Here is a 17,036-nt window from a genome sequence, read left to right on the forward strand (position 1 = left end):
CCTGTGCATGTGCCCTGCTCCGCTCCCCGCTGCTCTCTGTTTGCTCGACATTGTGAAATTCCCCCCGTGACCCCCTGGCACGGGGTGGGGGGCTGCGGGCGCAGCGGGCATGTTGCCGGCTGCCTGGCAGGGAGTGCAGCAGCTCGCTATCTGCTCCCATCTGCCCTCAACACCGATCCATCCTTGTTAAGCTCGGCGGAGAGATGCTTCGCCGCCGTGTTGTGAAGTGATAACTCAGCCGCATTTGCAAAACAACTTTCCTCTTGTTTATTACATAATGATCCATTGATTGTGGGTAATGTTGCATGCCCGCCGCTGCAGCCGTGCGAGGAGCGCTCCCCTGGCACGCTGGAGGGGCTCGGGCAGGCGCCGGCACCGCGGCTGTAACCGGAGAGCGGCTGTCGGCTGCGGCAGCCGAGGGCTCCCACCGGGCCGAGGCTGTAGGGCTGGGTGCCCCATGTCCCACCCGCATCCCCTGTGTCCTCCCCAGGTCCCGGCCTGTCTCCCCACCCTTGGCTCCTGCTGGAGGGGGACCCGCTTCTTCCCTTTCATCCTCCCTTGTTGCGGCCAGGCCTGACATCATCCCCTGCACCTTAATGACTGTGCAAGGCCTCCTGCTCCTGGGAAGCCAGCGCTGCCGTGGCTTGTACAGCAGAGCACCTCCCAGGAACCCCCCTGGGGCCGCAGCTTGCCAGGATCAGAGAGCCGGAGCGTGGCACGTGCAAGCCGCGGGGATGGGCACAGCCGGGTGGTAGTGGGAGCCAGTCAGCACTGCAGCTGCTTTGCTCCCCGGGGTCCCGGCATCGCCCCGGTGCTGCCCCCACCAAGGCACAGACAGGCTGTGCCTGTGCTGGGTGCCTGGGGAAACCAAGGCAGGGAGCAGTGATGGGGGGGCCTGTGCAGCCTGCCCGAGGCTGTCCCCCCTGGCTGGGCTGGTGCAAACCCCAGGGGCGATGAGCTTCCTGGAGCACCACCCTGAATCCGTCCCATGGGACTAGGATGTGGTACCCAGCACTGTTGGCTGAGGGGCTCCCCTGTCTCCCCACTGTGGCCCCCAGCCCCAGGTCAGGGCACATGCCGACAGGGTCCAGTCTCAGCATCACTGCCCTGCCTGGCCTGCAGCAAAAGGGCAGTGCCTGCATTGGTGTCTGGACTGGGGGAGGAAGGACAAACACATGTCCCCTGAGGGACAAGCTGGGGCTGGAGGGTGCCCTGTTACCTCCCCATGCTGGATCACCTGGGCTGGATGTTGAGGGACAAGCCACGGCCGGGATGGGGTGACTGTCAGGGTGGGCAGCGCCCCGTGCAGGATGGGTGCCCACCCTCAGCAGCACCAGGGTGCTGGCGATGGTGTGCACATGCACACGGTCACGACCATGCCGCCTGGTGCGTGTGGTACCGGGGACCGCCCCCAGTGACCTGGGGTCAGGGCCAGTACCCATGCAGGCAGGGCTTCTGCTGCACTGGCTGCAGTTTGCAGGACAAAGGTGAGCCCGTTTCATGCCATAAATACTCACAGCAGAGCACCATGGGGCAGGCGGGGCTGGCCAGAGGCCGCCGAGCTCGTGGCAAACTATTTATGGTTTCTGAGCTCGGGACACCCAGGTGCGCCCCAATCCCTGCCTGGGCTGACATCACCGGTCGCGAGGCTGGGGGAGGAAGAGGAGCCGTCCAGTCCGCGGCCAGGAGCAAAGGCCGCAGTGACGTGCTGCGCCGGCTGCGTGCAGCCTGGCAGGTAGGCACAGCCTGACGCCAGGCTGCGCGTGGCAGGGGCAGATCCACATCCCCGAGGCTGGCTGGCCACGCCAGGCCCTTACGCGTTTGGCCGGAGAGCGGGATGCACCCGGCCCTGCCTACGGAGGACAGATGCTGCCGCGGGGTGATGCAAAGCCTCGCGCCACACGGCCGGTCCAGGCGCACACCCCTTGCCCAGAGCCAGACCTGCTGCTGGGGCTGTGGAAGCCCCCCCCAGCACCCAGGGGGGACCCAAGCCCCAAGGCTAGGGTCCCAACAAGAGCTCCCCCCTGCCTTGGGGCAGCAGGGCTTGAGGATCCCCCATACCAGAACCCCAGGAGTCTTCCAGCTGGTCCAGGCTGCCCCTGGCACGCTGCGCCCTGCCCGAGGGCACGCAGCGGAGCAGGGCCGGGTGGCCAGTCCCCACCAACCTGGCGGTGGTGCCGCACACCCACCAGAGAGCGGTGCCAAGGTCGAGGCAAGCGGCAGGAAGGATTTTGCAAGCGCAGCTTGCTGTGCTGCGCGGGGGCAGCTGACTCAGTCCCCTGATCCCCCCCCCCGCGATGCACTGGCCAACAGGGCTGCACCAGGCTCCCCCCAGCCCACCCCGCTGCGTGCCGCGGGTGCAGCCATGCACCATGCATGGATGGGGGCTGGGGCTGGTCCCCGTTAGCCAGCGTCTGGGGGGGTACGGCCCTCGGCAGCGCTGGGCGACGCTGCCCCAGCTGGGGCCTGGCCATGCCACACAGCTCCAGCCTGGGCTTGGCAGCCAGGTGCTGGGTGGCACCCCAAGTCCCCGGGGAAGGGGGCCCAGGGCAGGTCCCTGGCCCCACAGGGAGCCAGGCCTGTGGGAGCAAAGGGGGAGGACATGGGGAGCCCGGCGCCTGCCGGGAGCACTCGGTGGACCCGTCTGACAGGTTCACCAACTCTTCCCGCACCTGGACAAGCCTGGGCCGGCGAGACGCCGAGCCACCGCCCAGCAGTGCCTGTTGGGGTGGAGGGAGCATGGCTGCCCCACCGTGATGGCTGCGGGAGCCCCGACCAAGGCTGTGTCCACAAGAGGTCTGTCCCTACCAGGAGAGGGGCCACAGCCCCCCCCAGTCCCAAGCTGCCTCAAAGGGAGAGTGGCTGCCCTCCTCCTGGGGGCACCTGGAGCCCCCCAGCCCAGTGGGATGCAGGGTCAGGACCCACACGGCTGCTCCCCTGCACCTGCTGGGGCTGTGGGGTGCCAGCCATGGGGCTGGGTGCACCCTACTCCTCCATAGCCCCTGCAACACCCCCCAGGTGTGCCCCCATCCGCAGTGGGTCCCTGGGAGCAGCCTCCTCCCCTCCCATCCCCTTGCCTCGCTGGAGGCACCGGGGGAGAGCTGAAGGTGTCCCCCCGCGCTGTGGGAGCTGCCGCACAGACAGGCGTGTGCCAGATCCCCCCAACGCCGGCAGGAGCTGGCATGCCCGGCGGAGCCAGACGCACCGGTGGGGGCGATGCGATGTGGGAATTCCCACAGGGCCCCACGCACATCGGGGTGCCCGCCCACGGCCGCTTGCCCCGCGCAGCTGGCGAGGATGGCGAGGAGGGCTCTCCTGCGCCCGCTCCTCCCTGCGCTGCTCCCCGCCACTGCCCCCCAGCATCCCCCAGGGACCCCAGGGATGTGTGCCAAGGGCCCTGCTGGCAGATCCATACTGCCCTTACCTGCGAGCGCTGCCTGCCGTCTGCGCTGTGCCGTCCTCCTGCGGGCAGCTCGGGGTCCCTGCCGCGTGCTCCGTGCCGGCGCCGGGTTCAACGGAGAGCAGAGCCAGTGGGAGGAAGGGGGGAGCACCCCGCAACCCCCTGGGGTGACCCCGCTGCCAGCAGTGCTGAGCCCATGACTGGAGCTGTCAACGCCTGAGGCCAGAGAGGTGGGTGGCGTGGTGCAGGTCAGCACCTGGTGCTCGCTGCCCGCGCTTGACCCCCACCCTGGCCAGAGCCCACCACACCAGCGGGCAGGGGTGGCCGGTGGCGGACTGGGAGCGCTGCATGCTGCTGTGACAGGGGTTGGGTTTTTTTTATCCTTTTATTATTTTTTTTTTAATAGACTAAGAGCAGAATATGAAAATCACCAGCCAAAGCACTTGAAAAAAAGGTTGAGTTTGTTTCTTTGTTTTGTTTTTCCCCAAAAAGTGTCTGTGCGTTTGCATAGGTCAGGTCTTCACGGAAGACGAGGAAAATCCAACACGTTCACCTATGTACAAGCCAGCCCAGGGCCGGCACCGCTGCCTATGGTACAGTATAGATATATCTATATAGTCACTCTCTGTACAGTATGTATAGATCTCTATGTAGGTATGTACAGGCTGCCCGGCCCTGGGGGTCCCTGCCCTCACTGGGCTCCCCAGTCCAGCGCTGCCCCCCAGGCCACAGGGCACCGGGTGGGCTGCGGGCAGGGCTGCGCTGCGGGACGGCGTCGGCGGAAGGTGCGGCGCACACGGCAGCACCAAGCCGCGTCCTCGCAGGTGCGGCCGCAGCCACTGGCGGGGCGGGGGGAGAGTCCCAGCTGGGATCGGCGCGTGCCGTGGCCCCCTGCCCCATGGGGCGGCTCTCCAGGCAGGGGGGCGGCGGTGCGGAGGGGCCAGGCGGTCCCACGATGGTTTCCCGCTGGCTCTCGTGAGGGGTGGCAGGTCGGGGGTCCCCACTTGGTGGAGCTGCACTGGCCGGGCCTGCGCCGGGAGCTAGGAGGCCAGCAGCGTCATGAGGAAGAGCGCGGCAGCCACGGCCAGGGGCAAGTGTTCCCGCTTGGGGCTGGTGCCGCTGATGCTCTTCTCCAGCTTGGGCATCTCCGGGTTGAAGTTTTCTGTGGGGAAGAGTGAGAGGGTGAGGGTGGCACCGAGGTGGCCCTGAACCCCCACCCCGCGGCTGGGGCTGCCCTGTGGGCGGCGGCGGGGGGGACGTGGCACTGCGGGGCCGGGGGCTCTGCCCGACTCACCCAGGTCCTCGATCTTCACCTCGGGCCGCAGGGTGAACTGCGGCAGGGTGGGCGCCAGCTTCTCCCCAGAGTGCGACGCTGCAAGAGGGAGAGAGGGGAGGGGAGAGTCACGCTCTCTGGATGCCTCGTGCTGCAGCCCGCCCCCCACCCGGGAGGGATGGGGGATCCCCCCGGCAGGTCACGCCGCCCCCCCGCTCGCCTGCAGCCCCCAGGGCGGGTACAGGGGTACTTACTGGAAGCACAGCACACAAACACCTTCATCTTCAGGCAGGCCCGGTGGTGGTTGTGCGTCGGCGTGGCTGCAAGGCAAGAGCGGGCTGGGGTGGCTCCGGAGCGGGTGACCCCAGCCCCAGGCACCCAGAGGCTCAGCGAGCTGCTACCCGCTGGGTCTGGGCATGCTGGGGTCCGGCCCTGCCTGGGGGTGCGCTCCAGGCTGGGGGATGCAGCAGCACCCTCATCCTGCACCCTGAAGCTGGATCTGCATCGGCAGCCCCCCAGCACCCCAATCCTACATCAGCACCCTGATTTTTTCACCTGCATCAGCACCCCCTGAACCCTCATACTGCATCCTTCATCAGCACCCCCTGCATCCCCACACTGCACCAGCACCACCCCACACATCCCCATCCTGCTCTTCTGCACCCCCATCTTTCCCCATGCCCCCATCTCACACCCACATGAGGACCCCCCACCCTCAACCCTCCCCACACCCCCCTTCCACCCCACACCCATATCCCTGAGGCCAGGGTGCCCGCTTCTGGTGGGAGGGCTGCAGCCACCCAGCTGGGGGTGCAGGGGGACCAGCTGAGGTGGGAGGCAGGGGACCCAGCCGGGGATGGGAGGGATGGGGTTGGGGGGTTTCCCACCAGGTCCCACCACTGCGCCCCACGTACAGATGTAGTAGTACTCCTGCCCCGCGCGGAACTCGTAGCCCAGCGAGAAGGCGCTGTAGCGCTGGAACTTCTCCGAGAACTTGATGGGGCTGTGGGGTGCGTGGGGCCGGTTGCACTCCCAGCGCTTGAAACCCTGGCTGGTGTTGCAGGTGTGGTAGCCCTCCGCGTTCACCATGTAGAGCACGTACTGCTCCAGCCGGTGCTCAGGCACCGAGGCGTTGTAGTGCGGGCAGTAGATGTCCAGGTAGTCGTTGACATTCACCTGCACCGTGTAGCCCTCCCGCCGCAGGCTGCAAGGGAAGGATGGCATAGCCGGGTCAGAGACACCCCCTGCACCTTCCTAAATGCGAGCCTCTCCTTGAACGGGACGTGGATGCTGGAGAACGGGCAGGTTCCAGAGCACAAACCCCAGGGGGCAGCAGTATCCCCCGCTCAACCTCCATCTGGAGCCCCCCAACACCTGGGACCCCTGCACAACCTCAGCCCCGCAGACACGCAGTGTGGGTGAGACATCACCGCCTCGGAGGGCGCGGGCTGGCCTGGGGTCGGGGGGATGCTGCTGGAGACAGGTACCATGGGTGCCAAGGCACATGCACAGGTGGGACCCCTGCAAGAGCATGGGTGCATGAGACTGCACTGCTGGGTCCTGCAGGGAACATCCCAGCTGCCTTGAGGGGACAGACACAGCAGGGCAGACAGACCAACCCCGCCATGGGACTGATGGACACCAGGGCCCCAAAGGCACCGGGGACCCTGCGGGACGCAGCCCCTGGTCCTCGCTATGCAGCTTTGGGTGTGCAGGAGGGGCACGGGCCCCCAGCGCTCCCCAGCTCCGGCAGCCTGCAGCCGACCCACCGCGGCTGCCCACCATGGCCCCAACCCGCCACGCGCCGCAGCTCAGAGAGAGGATTTCTCACCCTGCTCTGGCTAATCCCGTTAGTTCGTTAATGCTGTAAAGGGTGGCCCTGGGGGAGCCTCATTTACATTGATTAGGAGCAGCAATCCCCTCAGATCCACTCAGGAGAGGCTCCGCTGGCTCCTAATCCGCGCCCGATGGAAATCCCGGCCGCGGTAATCCTCGCCGCCACGCTGACCCACTGCTCCTGCCAATTAATTACGAGCCAGCACTGTGAGGTGCTGGCTCTGCACCGAGCTGCCGCGGCAGCACCAGACCCCAACCGGACCTCGCTCCGCCGCCCGGCTCAGCAGCAGCGGTGCTCCCCTGCACTGCACCACTGCGGCCCCTGCACCCCACCGCGTTGAGGGTCCCCTCGCCAGGCTCCCCCAGGACACGGACCGCAGTGGCACATGTGGCCGGGCTCCCCTGTGTGGTGCATCGCTCGGGCTCGGGGCCCCTTTCCCCGCCTGTCAGGGCAAACCTGGGTCCACTCACCCCTGACCCAGCACTTGGGGTCCAGTCACCCCACGGGGGGTCCTGCCACCCCCCCTTCGGGGCCCTGCCCGCAGCAGTGCCGGCCTCCTGGGGTCTCCTGGTAGGGCTGGGCAGGCAGGGCCGCACGTGCAGACACCCCCCCAGCCTGCCCAACTGCCCCGGTGCTGTTTGGGGAGCCCTGGCACCCTCCCAGGGCCTGTGGCACCCTGGCATGCAGCGCCCCAGAAGCCGGGTGCTGGAGAGAGAACCAAAGTGGGCCCCAAGCAGCACCGCCTCCTCAGCCGGGGCTGCCGCTGGCACCGGGGGCTGTGGGGGGGGCCGAGGGCAGATCTCGTCACCTGTGGGGCAGGGAGTGTAGCCCCACGCGGCACCTCCCTCACCATGCAGCCGCTATTCCCCAGCCCAGCCCAGCACCCGTCGGCCGCCGGGCAACTCCTCCGCCAGCAAGGTGCTGAGGCAGCCACCCTTGCTCCGCGGGGCGCCGGGACCTTTCATCTTCCCCCTTTGATGTGGTGGGAAGAAGGGGGAGAAAAAGGATTGTTATTAAAGAAATGGCCCCGAGGAGAAAATTGCAATTAACTCCACGCGGGACGCGGGGCTGGGACGCCAGCACACTCCAGCCCAGCTGCCCCACACCGGCGCAGGCACCAGCAGCCGGTGCTCGCTGTGGCCAGGCTGTGGCCGTGCTGGGGGAGCGAGGGGCCGGAGGAAGCTCAGCCCCAGGGATCGGCCTCGAGTCTCTGCGCCCTATGGAAGCAACACCTGGCTTCAACTCCTGCCGTGCCAGGGGAAACCCTGTCCTGGGGTGCTGGGGAGCTGTAACCCCCCCCTTCCCCTGCAGCACCCGGCACTGAGGCATGCCCCTCGCCCGCCGGGACCCCGCTCTGGGCCTCATTAGGAAGTACGGCTCCTAGTAAACAGCCTCACTAACAAGCACTGCCCCATGTGGCACCGAGGTCTCCCCTGGGCTGAGGCACACCAGCACTACAATGGGGAGGTACAGGGGACCCTCGGATTGTGCGGCCAGGGCTGGCAACCCTGCTCCCCATGGCGGCGAGCCCACGGTCATCAATGGCCATCATGTGCTGAGAGCTTGCAGGCATCAGAGCATCGTCACCAGCTGGGAGGGGCTGGAGCATAGCCCCACACAGGCAGAGCCACAGGGCCACCACGACCCAGGGCACATCCAGGGGACTCTGGCAGCAGCTTCAGCCACGACGCTGCATCCCCGCCACGCTTGGCTCCTGCAGGGTGCCCGCCAGCCCCATGGGCGCAGAGCAACATCCCGCAAAGCTGGATGCCCCCAAATCCTGGCAGCCCCAATACCATCACCGGAGCACCCTGAGCTCTGCCTGCTGCACCGTCCAGCAGCAGAGGGCAGGCAGAACTGCATGCCCTGCCCAACCCCAGCAGCAGGCAGGGAGCCCACAGGCCCTGCTTTCAGCCAGGAGGATGGGAACAGACACCCAGAGCGAGGGTCTGAGTCTCCTTTCTCACTGGCACCCACCCCAGAGTGGGCACAGTCTGCCCAGTCCCTGCCAGCCCCCGCAGCTGTCCGGAAGCCCCAGCAACAGGCGAGCTGGGTCAGGGTGGACCCCCTGGCTTCCTGGGCTCCGGCAGCCGTGGTGCAGCTGGTGGGGTGCGGTGGGCTCCAGCAGTGCCCGAAGGGTTAAGCGCAGGAGCAGAACGGGCAGCATCACTTCTGCACGACTGCATTTTTAGAGCAGGGCTTTGCAAAGCAGTGGTACCTTCCAGCAGCCTGTCGGTGCCGGGCAGACGGATGTCCGCTGGGCAGATGGATGTCCCCTGGCAGAACTGTCCCAAGCACAGGCTGGGCTTGGTGCCCACCAGCCTTGCACCGGCGGGACCCTGGCTACCTGGCAAGCTGCAGCCACTGGTGAGCTGGGCGGCCGCTCCACTCCCATCTGCTGCGATAAATCTGGGCTGAGCGCCGCACGCTCGCTCATGCACTGCTTGGGAGCGCCTGGTGCACTGCAGCACGCCCCGGCGGCAGCGGCATGGGGGGGGACCAGACCCCCACCCGGACCCCTGTGCTGTGGAGGCTCATCCCCACAGCGCAGGAAAGGCCTGGAGGGCAGTGGGGCCAGAGCTGGGCTCAGCATCCCAAAATGGTGGTGACAGCGGTGAGGACTGGGGCAACACAGGGCACCCCCCGATGCAGGTGCCAGTGTGGTGCCACCTGCACTGGCGGCCAGGGCAGACTCCCCCCTCCAGCCCAGCTGAGCCATTTGTCTGGCTCCAGCAGCTTCGCCCTTTTGGCACATCCAGGGCTCATCGATCAGCCGGGGAACAAAAAAGCGCCATTTATTTACGCGGTCCCCTTCCTGTCACCCCGTGTGACAGCGAGAGGTGAAGGCACATCGATCCCTGGGGCTGGTCCTGCCCGACAGACGGAAGGATGGACAGACAGACCGACTGCCTGCGCCCACCGCTCAGACAGCTGGGCGGCTTGGCCCGGCCCCCCCGTGCTAGCCCTCCCCACGCAGGCAGTGCTGCACAGTCACGGCGCCCAGACGGCCGCGCACACGCGCGCTGGCTCGGCAGACAGCGCCTGCGATGCAGCCCACGCGCACGGGTGGCACGGCACGGCCCCCCCATCCTCCCCCCAACACGCCTGGCGCAGCCCTGAGGTGCGGGCACAAAAGGCATCGCCAGCACATGGCGTCCCCAGGGCCATCTCCCCACTTGGAAAACTGGGGCTCCTGGCGAGACAGGGGCTGCTCCCCTGGGATGCGGTGGTGGGTGAACGGGCCGTGGTGCCACGGGGCAGTGCCCACCCCGAGCACACCAGGACCCCCAGCGCTGCCCTACAGGTGCCCCCGCACCCCCCCCATCACTATCGACGGCCACACGATCCCTTTAATCCCCGCTAAAGCCCGTACATTCCTGCTTTGCTAACAAGATCAATGAGGTTTCTAATTGGGTTTTAATTAAACCATCAATCTGCAACCGGTGACTCAATTACTAGCCTGGGCAGGAGTGGGTGGCCCCAGCCCTGTTGCACCCCAGGACAGGCCCTGCACCCTGACGCCGCGGCCCCTTCTCCCATGGGAACCCCGCAGGCCCTGGCCGCGCTGCCGGGGCTCGGTGCTGCCTGGCGTGGTGACTCACGGGGCACGGCACCCTCTGCCCCTGGGCAACAGCTCCCGCCAGCGCCACAGCCGGCACCCACACATGGCCGAGGGCTCTGTGCCCCACTTGGACCAGCCTGAGGGGCACGGCTGTGGGGCGGGGGGTGATGGAGCCCCCCAGCCCACCGAGAGATGCCACAGTCGGTGGGGCTGGGTAATTAGTTGATGAGAAGTATAATCACCACCTTCCCCACCTCCAGCCCCACAGCGGGGTGGGGAACTGCCCCTCGTCGGGCACAACTGCCCCACACCCCACAGCACCTCCTGCTGGATGCCCCTGGGACCCGCCAGGGTGGGTGGGGGTGCTCCTGCCACAGGCGACACCATCCCCAGCCCTGCGGGTGCAAGCAGATGCGATGGAGAGATCCAGCACAGCCCTGGTGCTGGGGTCCAGCAGCTGCAGAGGACCCTGGAGTCTGGGCACCCCCAGGCCTCCCCGGTGGGCGCAGAGTGGGAACGCGAATCCTCTCCCATGTGAGATGCTCCCCCGGGAGAGGCTGCTCCACACAAGGGCTCTCGAGAGCCCGCTCCAGCTCTCGCCGCCTGGAACACAAAGTCAGCCAGATAAAAGCTGCCTTGAAGAGGCGAGTGTGGCAGCAGCGCTCGGGGGATGGGGGGGCCGCACACAATGCTCCCCGCGCACAGGTGGGCTCTGACCCGCCTGCCTCAGCCAGGTACCAGCACCCCATGTACCCCCCTCTCACAGTCACCCCGCTCTGCCCCCTCCACAACACCCGGCACCCCGAGGCCTCAGGCACCAGCGCCCGCGGTACCCGCACTGGAGCCAGGGGCACAGCATGGCTCACCCCAACGTGCTCTGGGGGGCTCCTGGGGGCCACAGCGTCACGGGGAGCTGCAGTGGCTGTGCCCATGCACGGGGACAACCCTCAGCATCCAGGACACCCAGCGGGGAGGCAGCATCCCATGTGCACCAGCACGCTGGGGCCTGGCTTGGCTGGGGACACCCCTAGGAGCCCCCAGCCCCACGCCATGGGGTACCCCAGGAACACAGCCCCCCCGAACAGCATTGGATGGGACGCAGCGGCCTTGTACCTTTGCCCTGTGCCACCATGCCTGTTTCCAGCAGGACTTGGGAGCAGAGGGCAGGGACTGGACAAGGATTGTCCTGCACTCCCGGGACTCAACAGCTGCCACTGACAGAGGCGGTGGGACAGACAGACAGACAGCACAGCCAAACCAACAGCCTGGCTGAGCAGGAGCAGGTACCCGCATTCCTGAGCCTCAGATCCCACCTTTGTGCCTCCCCTGAGCTTTGCCATCAGCACCCCGAACCCGCTGCAGGAGGGGTGCTCTGCCTGCTTGGTGGCCCTCCCTGGCCCCCCGGCACCACCAGCCATCCCCTGCGACAGCTGGGGGACGGGAGGAGCCCAGCCACGGGCCCAAGGGAGAAGAGCTGCTGCCAGCTCCCCAAGGCACCACCAGCACCCCGGGTGCTGCGGGTGGGCTCCGCAGGGCAGCCCCTCGCCCCATCCTCCCACTGAAGGGAGCCACGGGAGCACCTGGGGTGGCATGGCAGGAGATGCAATAAATTTCTGGGGTGCCTGGCGCAGCCCCAGAGGAGTGGCCCACAGCCGAGCCCGCCGGCACCCCCTCCTCCCCGGAGAGCCCCGCGGGACCACGCAGGGCTTGTTTATTGCTCTGATTGCAGCGGGGTTGCTGGGATTTGCAGGCTGCGGCCCAGGGAGCCTAATTCCCCCCATAATTTATCTAACCCAGACACTTTGCTGCGCGGCTATAATTGCGGCCGAGCTGCCGCACTGCCTAACAATAAATATCAGCGCTCCAGAGTCCCTGGGACACATCTCTGCCGCAGCCGCCCCCACCGTGTCGCCCATGCCCTGAGCCGGACGCTCACAGCCGCGCCAGAGACGCGTGCACAGCGGGTGCGGGCGTCTGGCTGCGACACCCCCGGCTTGGCACGGCGGGGGCACTGCCGGTATCCCCTCCGCCCTGTCCTTCGGGAGGTGCTGGGGCAGCATCGGGTCTCGGTGCACGGTTGCAGGCGATGGTGTGGGGAGAAGCGGCCCCTTGGTCGCAGCGGGGCGAGGGTGGGGGCACAGGGCTGTCACACCCACTGAGGTCCCAGCAATGTCACAACACAGGGACGAGGCCGGCGGGCAAGTGGGGTCTGTCCAGGGGAGCGGGGCACGGGGGGGATGCCCAAGCCCGGTGGGGTGAGCCGAGAGCCTCGCCATTGTGCTGCGCCTCGGCACGTTGCACACACGCACAATTTATGGGGCCCAGGCTTCCGCCTGGCAACACAATCTCAATGGGAGGGGATGGAGCTGCTGGGGGGATGCTCCCTCCCTGCACAAAGGGGTGCAGGGTGGGGGGAGCCCGCGGGACCCCCGGCACCAGCGGGTACCAGGGGATGCTCCGTCTGGGTGCACGTCCCCGCCACACCCCTGAGCGCTCGCACCGGCAAGGGAAGGGGGAGATGGGCGATGGCAGCGGGTGCAGCTCCCCGATCCCTGGGGAGGGGTCCACGGACCCACCGCGGACTTGCACCACCCTCCTACCCGGGAGGAGCCCAGCCCAGCCGTGCCCATAGCCGCCCCACAGCCGGCGCGGTGGCCGTACCAGCACCAAATGTGGGGGCCACGCACCCCACGCAGCTCCGGGTGGGAGAGAACAGGGCGCAGCCCCCGGCACGGGGCATGCGGGAGCTGCTGCGTGTCCGTGACCACCGACCGCCCGGGCTCCCGGCGGCTCCGCTCCCGGCGGCCGTGGGCGCGACGGCAGTTCCCACATCTCCGCTCGCAACCCCCCGCCATCGCCCCCGCACACCCGCCGGGAGCCCCCGGACCCGCCGCCCTCGGCTGCAGCCCCGGTGATGGCACCGCTGCCCGCCGGAGCGGGGGGGGGGGGGGCACCCCTCGAGCTCCCCCCGCCGCGCCGCCGGTGCCGCTCCCGCGCCCAGACAGGCGAAGGGCGCGTCTGGCGGCGGGGGCGCCGCAGCGGGACCCCCTGCCCGGCCCGCCGCACCGGGGGGAGGGGGGGGGGCGCCAAGCCGTGCCCTTCCCGGTGCCCGTCGCGGGGCGGGTCAGCGCCATCAGGGAGGGCTGGTCCCCGGTGCCACCGACCCACCCGTGCCCACACCGAGCCCCGCTCCGGCGGCGAGATCGACCTCGCCGGTGTCCGCGCCCCGCCCGGCAATGCGGCCCCGGGGCCCCGAGCCGCCGCCGCCGGTCGAGTCGGGCCAGCCGGGCGGCTGCCCCCCCCCCCCCCCCGCCGAGCGGCGCCCGCCTCCGCGGGCAGGGCGAGGTGCGCGGGGCCGGGAGGGGCAGCGCACCGGCACCGGGGGGTCCCGTAGCCCCGCCCGCACGGGGGCGCCGCGCGGACACCGGCACCGGGGGGGTCCCGCAGTCCCGGCGCGCGCGCGCCCCCGGCCCGGTGCCCCCTCCCACCCCCGCCGCTGCGCGCATCCTTCAACGCGATCCCCGGCGCGCCCCCGCCGCGTCCTTCCCGGCGGCGCCCCCCCGCCCCGCCCGGCCCCGGGGACACCCCCGCCACCTCCCGGTGCCGGTACCGGCGGCCTCCCCTGCGCGGCCCGGCGCCCGCCCCGCACTCACTGCAGGTTGGAGCTGTTCCAGTGCACGGCGTGCCGGTTGCCCAGGGCCCCCGGCGGCCCCCGGCCCGGCAGCAGCAGCAGCAGCGGGAGCAGGGGCAGGAGCACGGGCAACCGAGCAGCCATCCTACCGCCACCGCCGCGGAGCCCGCCGCGATCCCAATGAATGGAGAACCGAGCCGGAGCCGCCCGCGCCCCGCGCCCCCGGCGCCCAGCTCCGCCCCGCGCGCGCCCGCCGCCGCACCCCCGCGCGCGCGCCTGCCGCCGCCCCGGGCCCGCCTGCACCGGCACCGGCACCGGGTGGCGGGGACCGGGCTTGACTGTGGGTCCCCGCGAGTGGGGGCACCTGGGCCGGGTCCCACCGGGATCAGGTGCCACCGGGCTTGGGGTCTCACCAGGCCCCCCCGCAGGTGGGGGCGCCGGTGCTGGGTCCCACTGACATTGGGGTCTCCCTGGGTGGGAGCAGTGGGGCTCGGGGCACCGGCCCCTGTGGGTCGATGTGGCTGGCAGAGTTGCGGGTGGGGGCTCAGGGCCCCAGAGGGTCCTCGCGGTGCCGCTGCCAGCACTTTGGGGCTCACACATCTTTGCAGAGGGGTTTGGCCACCCCCGGGGACACAGGAGCAGTTAGGAGGGTGGGCACCCAGCCCCTCGGGAGGGTGGGCACCCAGCCACTTGCCACCGGCACAAGCAGGCTGGGGCCAGCGTGCCAGGGCAGCCGAGGTGCCAGCGGAGCGCAGCCACTGTGCCAGGCTCTCCTGCCTGCCCCATCCTGCCCCAGGAGCCTGCGCATGGCTGAGCACCCACCCACAGCCCTGCTTGCCTTGCTCTTCCCACACCCCTGCCTCATTTCCCCTCGAGGGTCTGTGTGGCAGGGGGCCAGTAGCAGCCGGGGGGACATGGGTGCTCCTTGGGCACCCGTCCCCACCGACCATGCGGGAAGGGATCGAGCTGGGTGCCAGCTCCAGCTGCCCGTCCTCAGCAAGATCCCTTAGCAACTGCCATGCGGCACCGCCCAGTGGTCCCATGTGCCAGGTGATCCACACCCCAGCACACATGTGCACACACAAGCACGCTCATGCCAGCACAGGCACACGCAGCTCACCATGAGCTCCCACGCGGGAGCACACCCGACCATGTGCACGCCACCAGCACTGACCCAACAGCCCCTGCTCCAGCAGCGCCAGCTTTGCACATGACCCGGAGATTTGGCAGCCCAAAGAACTTGCAAACGAAACCGGGAGGCTATTGAAACCACGTCTGGGCTTGCTGAGACGGCCCTGGCTGCTCCGGCTGGGAGCTATCTCGCTGGAGTGGCGAGCGTGGCCAGGGCAGTGCGGGGCCGAACGCCACGTCCCCATGTCCCCACCTCCCGGGCACGGCGTCGCCCAGGCCTGGGCATAGCCCTGGGCTCGAGGCATTTGTCACCCAATGCCAAGGCTAAAAGGGTTTCCTGCCTCCCCAAAACTGCTGGGGGAGCTCAGGGCAGGAGAGGAGCTGCTCCCCCCTCAGGGCTCCTTTTTGGGCTCCCCAACACCCCCTCGGATGTGTGGATGCTGCCCCAGCCCATGGAGGGGGACGAGGATGGTGGTGGCCTGGGTCTTGCTGAGGCCACCCTGGTTCCATGCAGCGCTGTGGGGGGCCCAGCACCAGCGGTGCCCGCAGCAGGGCTGTACCACAGCCCCATGGCCCCCATCCACACCGGCAGCAGTGGGGGGCCAAGCCCCTGCCAGAGCCCTGCCAGGAAGGGGGAGGGGGCCGGCAGAAGGGCCTGGAGGACCAAAAAAAGCCTCTATTAATTATTCATCTGGAGAAGTGAAGTGAAGAAAACACAACACGTGGAAAAGGACTCCAGCTGGCTGGGGGGGTGGAGGAGGAGGGGGGGTGGGGGGCACAGGGGCAGGAGGGTCTGCAGGGGGCCAGGGCACCCAGGTGCCAGGACACAGTGGTGGTGGTGGTGGCAGCGGCTCCCTCCCAGTGCACCCTGGTGCTGGGGCACCCTGGGGGGCTGCGCACCTCTGGAAGGGCCCGGCAGCACTGCGCTGCCGCCATGGAAACGCCTTGGCTCGGCAAACCCATGGCAACACACACCTCCACATGGAAACCCCCCCGCTCATGGCAACGCGCACACTGCCGCCAGCACCCGCACGCGGCCGCGCTCACGGAGGGGGACCCCGCGCCAGGGCACCCCGATGTGCGGGGCTGCGGCAGGGTGCACTGAGCGCTCCTGCGGGGATGGAGGGACCTGGGAGGCTGAACGTGCCCTGAGCATCATGGTGATGCTCCAGCACCCACTGGGCATCACCCCCCGGGCTCGCGGATGGAGCCTGGCCACGGCAGCCAGCACGCAGAGGGGACTTGGCTGCATTTTGCTGACCGCAGCAGGAGACGATATCTGCGGTGGGGACGGCCGGGGTCACCGCCAGCTGGGTGGCTTTGCTCTCAGGAGGACACGAGAGGCCTTGAGCTCTCCAGGAGAGCCGGGGCATGAAACATCCCCAGTCCCGCCCCCCGATTCCATGCCGCTGCCTCCTCCACCCTGTGCCCATCACTGACATCCAGCAGGTTTCTGCTTCGAAGAAGGAAGGGACAGAGCAAAACCACCCGCCCGCCCGCTGCCTGGAGCAGGCAGTCATGGGCACTGGCCATGTGGCCACTGTGCCCAGAGCGGGCTGGTCCTGGGGGTCCCGCCAGCCGTGTGTGCCCGGCAGGGCAGGGGACCCACTTCGCCTGCCCTGGTTAATATTTAACCGTGGCTTCCTGTGACAGCATGTCGCAACCGCAGAGCAGAGCCGGCATTCAATAAATCATCGCGCCGGGCTGGGAGCCGAGGGGGGGAGCGGGGGGGCAGCGGCAGAGCAGCGCCCAGCTGAGCGAGAGGGGGAGCCGATAAATAATTCATTAAATAAATAAACATGGCGAGAGTGCGGGGAGGAGGCAGGAGTGTAACCAAGAAAGGGCTCGGTGAACGCAGGCATGAAATATTCACCAGCCACACCTACACAGCCCCGAACATGCTGAGCTCAGGACTCCTGACCTGCCGGGAGGAGCCAGGTGCCGGCATGTGTCCAGCCAGACACGGCAAGAACATGCTAATGGCATGCAGAGCGGGCGACTGGGGCCACAGGGACACGGCGCCGGGGTTGGGGAGCAGGTAGCCAGCAGTGCCGGCATGTCTGCGCTGAGCTGAGTGGCCCCCAGCTCCTGCCCGCTCCTCCTGGCAGCCCTTAGCGGTACAAATTGGGCAGCCCCATGCAGCCCCATGCTGGTGCTTGGGCATGCCGCTGTCCTGCCCGCGGGCTCGCAGCCACCCTGCTC

General features: G+C 68.5%; 1 protein-coding gene across 2 annotated transcripts; it reads right to left on the reverse strand.

Moving 5' to 3' along the window:
- Positions 1 to 3,766: 3,766 nt before the first annotated feature.
- Positions 3,767 to 13,940, reverse strand: EFNA3 (ephrin A3). Of its 2 annotated transcripts, XM_064474859.1 has the most exons (5): positions 13,726 to 13,940; positions 5,588 to 5,877; positions 4,928 to 4,993; positions 4,695 to 4,772; positions 3,767 to 4,562 (listed from the first exon to the last, which is right to left on the reverse strand). In XM_064474859.1, the coding sequence occupies exons 1-5, from the start codon at positions 13,845 to 13,847 to the stop codon at positions 4,441 to 4,443; spliced, it is 678 nt and encodes a 225-aa protein (XP_064330929.1). In that variant the 5' UTR covers positions 13,848 to 13,940; the 3' UTR covers positions 3,767 to 4,440. The 2 variants fall into 2 exon arrangements, with proteins under 2 accessions (XP_064330929.1, XP_064330930.1); XM_064474860.1 differs by lacking the exon at positions 4,695 to 4,772.
- Positions 13,941 to 17,036: the final 3,096 nt, after the last annotated feature.

Source organism: Phalacrocorax carbo, chromosome 28 (genome assembly GCF_963921805.1).
Source record: "Phalacrocorax carbo chromosome 28, bPhaCar2.1, whole genome shotgun sequence".
Classification (NCBI taxonomy): Eukaryota; Metazoa; Chordata; class Aves; order Suliformes; family Phalacrocoracidae; genus Phalacrocorax; species Phalacrocorax carbo.

Bases quoted from the DNA above. Each gene is read 5' to 3' on its own strand.
- EFNA3 (XM_064474859.1), bottom strand. From the start codon at position 13,847: ATGGCTGCTCGGTTGCCCGTGCTCCTGCCCCTGCTCCCGCTGCTGCTG. The intron at 4,773-4,927 runs GTAAGTACCCCT...TCCCTCTTGCAG, and splicing joins GTTTGTGTGCTGTGCTTCCA to CGTCGCACTCTGGGGAGAAG. The intron at 4,563-4,694 runs GTGAGTCGGGCA...TCTTCCCCACAG, and splicing joins GGTGAAGATCGAGGACCTGG to AAAACTTCAACCCGGAGATG.